The sequence below is a fragment of the Limulus polyphemus genome, unplaced genomic scaffold (assembly GCF_000517525.1).
Source record: "Limulus polyphemus unplaced genomic scaffold, Limulus_polyphemus-2.1.2 Scaffold1710, whole genome shotgun sequence".
NCBI lineage: Eukaryota > Metazoa > Arthropoda > Merostomata > Xiphosura > Limulidae > Limulus > Limulus polyphemus.
The window spans coordinates 95,561-97,779 of record NW_013667320.1 but is presented as its reverse complement, the minus strand read 5'-3'; the positions used below and the strand labels follow the sequence as shown (position 1 = coordinate 97,779).

Here is a 2,219-nt window from a genome sequence, read left to right as displayed (position 1 = left end):
ACAGAACTCTGTATTACTATGTTTCTAAACTTTGACTTTCATTTTATGTACTGATCTTTTTCATAAACTAATTTAAGTAATTATGAGTTTACTTTGAGATTTATTTGACTGTTTTATCTCACTTCTTTCTTACAAATATTGGTCAATCAGTAACCTGCAAGTTTTTTAAATCTTCTAGTATTTTAAACACACACTACTCCAAATGACCTTGGTCATATTCTAAGCTACCTAAGCAATGAGTTGATCTTTTCACAGCCATACTCATAAAGTTGTTGTTAATCACTATAGGCTATCTATGCTCTGGCCACCACGGGTTCTAAAACCTGAATTTTAGCATTGTAAACCTGTAGACTTATCACTGTTGTTCCTATAACAACATGCATTGAAATGTACAGAAACTTTCTCTTAAGGACAAAAGATCCTTTAAATCTACAATGTTGAATGTTCTTTCTGTATATATATATCTATCTATATATATATATATATATATATATATCTATATATATATATATATATAATAAAAGAATCTGATTTGGGTGGGTGTGATGTGACACAATTATTTCTCTTCTACCCCAAAAAGCACTGCTAAGATAAATACACATGTAATAACTACTATCTTGAGTGACTCTTTCTGTAGAAACAATTATCAATGCACACATGTGAAAATTTTTTTACTGTATCTTTGTGTCTATTACACATGTACAGGGTGGGCCATAGTAAATTCCCCAATAAAAAAGTTAAGTATGCAAATTCTTGTTTTCATGGGGGTAGTAATTTCCTAATTCAGTACAGACACTGAACACTGTAATATTAAGCCTTCCTGACTGTGGCTTTCAGAAGCACCAGAATGTCTTCCGCCAGTCCTTGTCAACCCCGACACACGGTTGATGATGAGAACGAATATTAAGCTGATTGAATTATAATGCAAATACAACTTAAAGAAATGTTTGCTGCATTGGTTGTAGTTTAAATGTGAGTTCACTGTGGCCCGGATACAAATATGACAAATCAGTCTTTCTGTAGTAGTTAAAGTTCACACATTATCAACTAGACCATGTTGGTGTAATATAGAGAAGCATTAGTGCAGTAATTTATACACACACATATATGCATATATTAAAAAAACTATGTGTAAACAAAAAATTGACCAGTATCAACTACAAACTGATGATCTTAAATAGCAAGACAAACATATTTATCATTGTTATAATGGTCGTGAACTGTAGTAAACAGAGGGCTGAGGTCCACTAGGAAAACTTTCAGTTGTGGACTGTGCTGGTGGTCCTTCTTCTGTCTTGTAAGTAGAGTACTGAAAGGTGTGTAGTGTCGTCTTCTCAGAGGGGTCCCAACCATCCTCAGGATCTACCATAGGAATTGACTTATTTTCACCTCCCACAGGCTGAGACATCACTGGGGAAGAAGGTACACTTTCTTCTTCACTGAACTCTTCCTGTCAAAATCAACAGATCATGAAAAAGCCAGCATTACTTTAATTTTAATAAACTGTACCATGGAAAGCAATATATTTAACACTTTATTTTCTAAGTAAGTGTTTTCAATGTGCCTGAATATTTGCAACTTTCATATCTTAATTAAACATGGAGGTTGTAAAAAATTTATAGACAATACAATAACATCCTTTTTAATCCCTGAAAGAATAAAAATTACACTAGTGTTGGCTCATTTTCCTCTTACTACAAAATTACTACCTGTACTTGTTATGTAAATCACAATATCTTTAAGTATAAGTAAAGATTATTACTTTCAATTTGCAGTATGTATCACAATGATTACTTCCACATTGTAATGTACATTAGTATTATTACCACAGCATTGTTCTGTAGATCATTAATACTATCTCCACATTGTAGTATAGATCACAATAATTACATCTACATTGTTGTATACATAACTATTATTACCTCTACATTGTTGTATACATCACTATTATTAACTCTACATTGTTGTATACATCACTATTATTACCTCCATATTGTTGTATACATCACTATTATTACCTCTACATTATTGTATACATCACTATTATTACCTCTACATTATTGTATACCTTTCCATTGTTGTATACATCACTATACATTACCTTTACATTATTGTATAGATCACAATAATTATCTCTATATCTGCTTGTTTGTTAATTTCTGATATAAATTCTTTTGGAGGAACTTCAGCAATACAAGTCCTTTCTTGATTAAACCAGT

General features: G+C 31.6%; 1 protein-coding gene across 2 annotated transcripts in view; it reads right to left on the bottom strand.

Annotated features, from left to right (window-relative positions):
• Positions 1-658: 658 nt before the first annotated feature.
• LOC106464653 (dnaJ homolog subfamily C member 5-like) overlaps positions 659-2,219 on the bottom strand; it is a 19,832-nt gene continuing 18,271 nt past the window's right edge. For both annotated transcript variants that reach the window (XM_013924812.2, XM_022392404.1), the window contains exon 7: positions 659-1,450. In XM_013924812.2, coding sequence (XP_013780266.1) covers positions 1,205-1,450 — 246 coding nt within the window. In that variant the 3' untranslated portion in view covers positions 659-1,204. The remainder of the gene's footprint in view (positions 1,451-2,219) is intronic.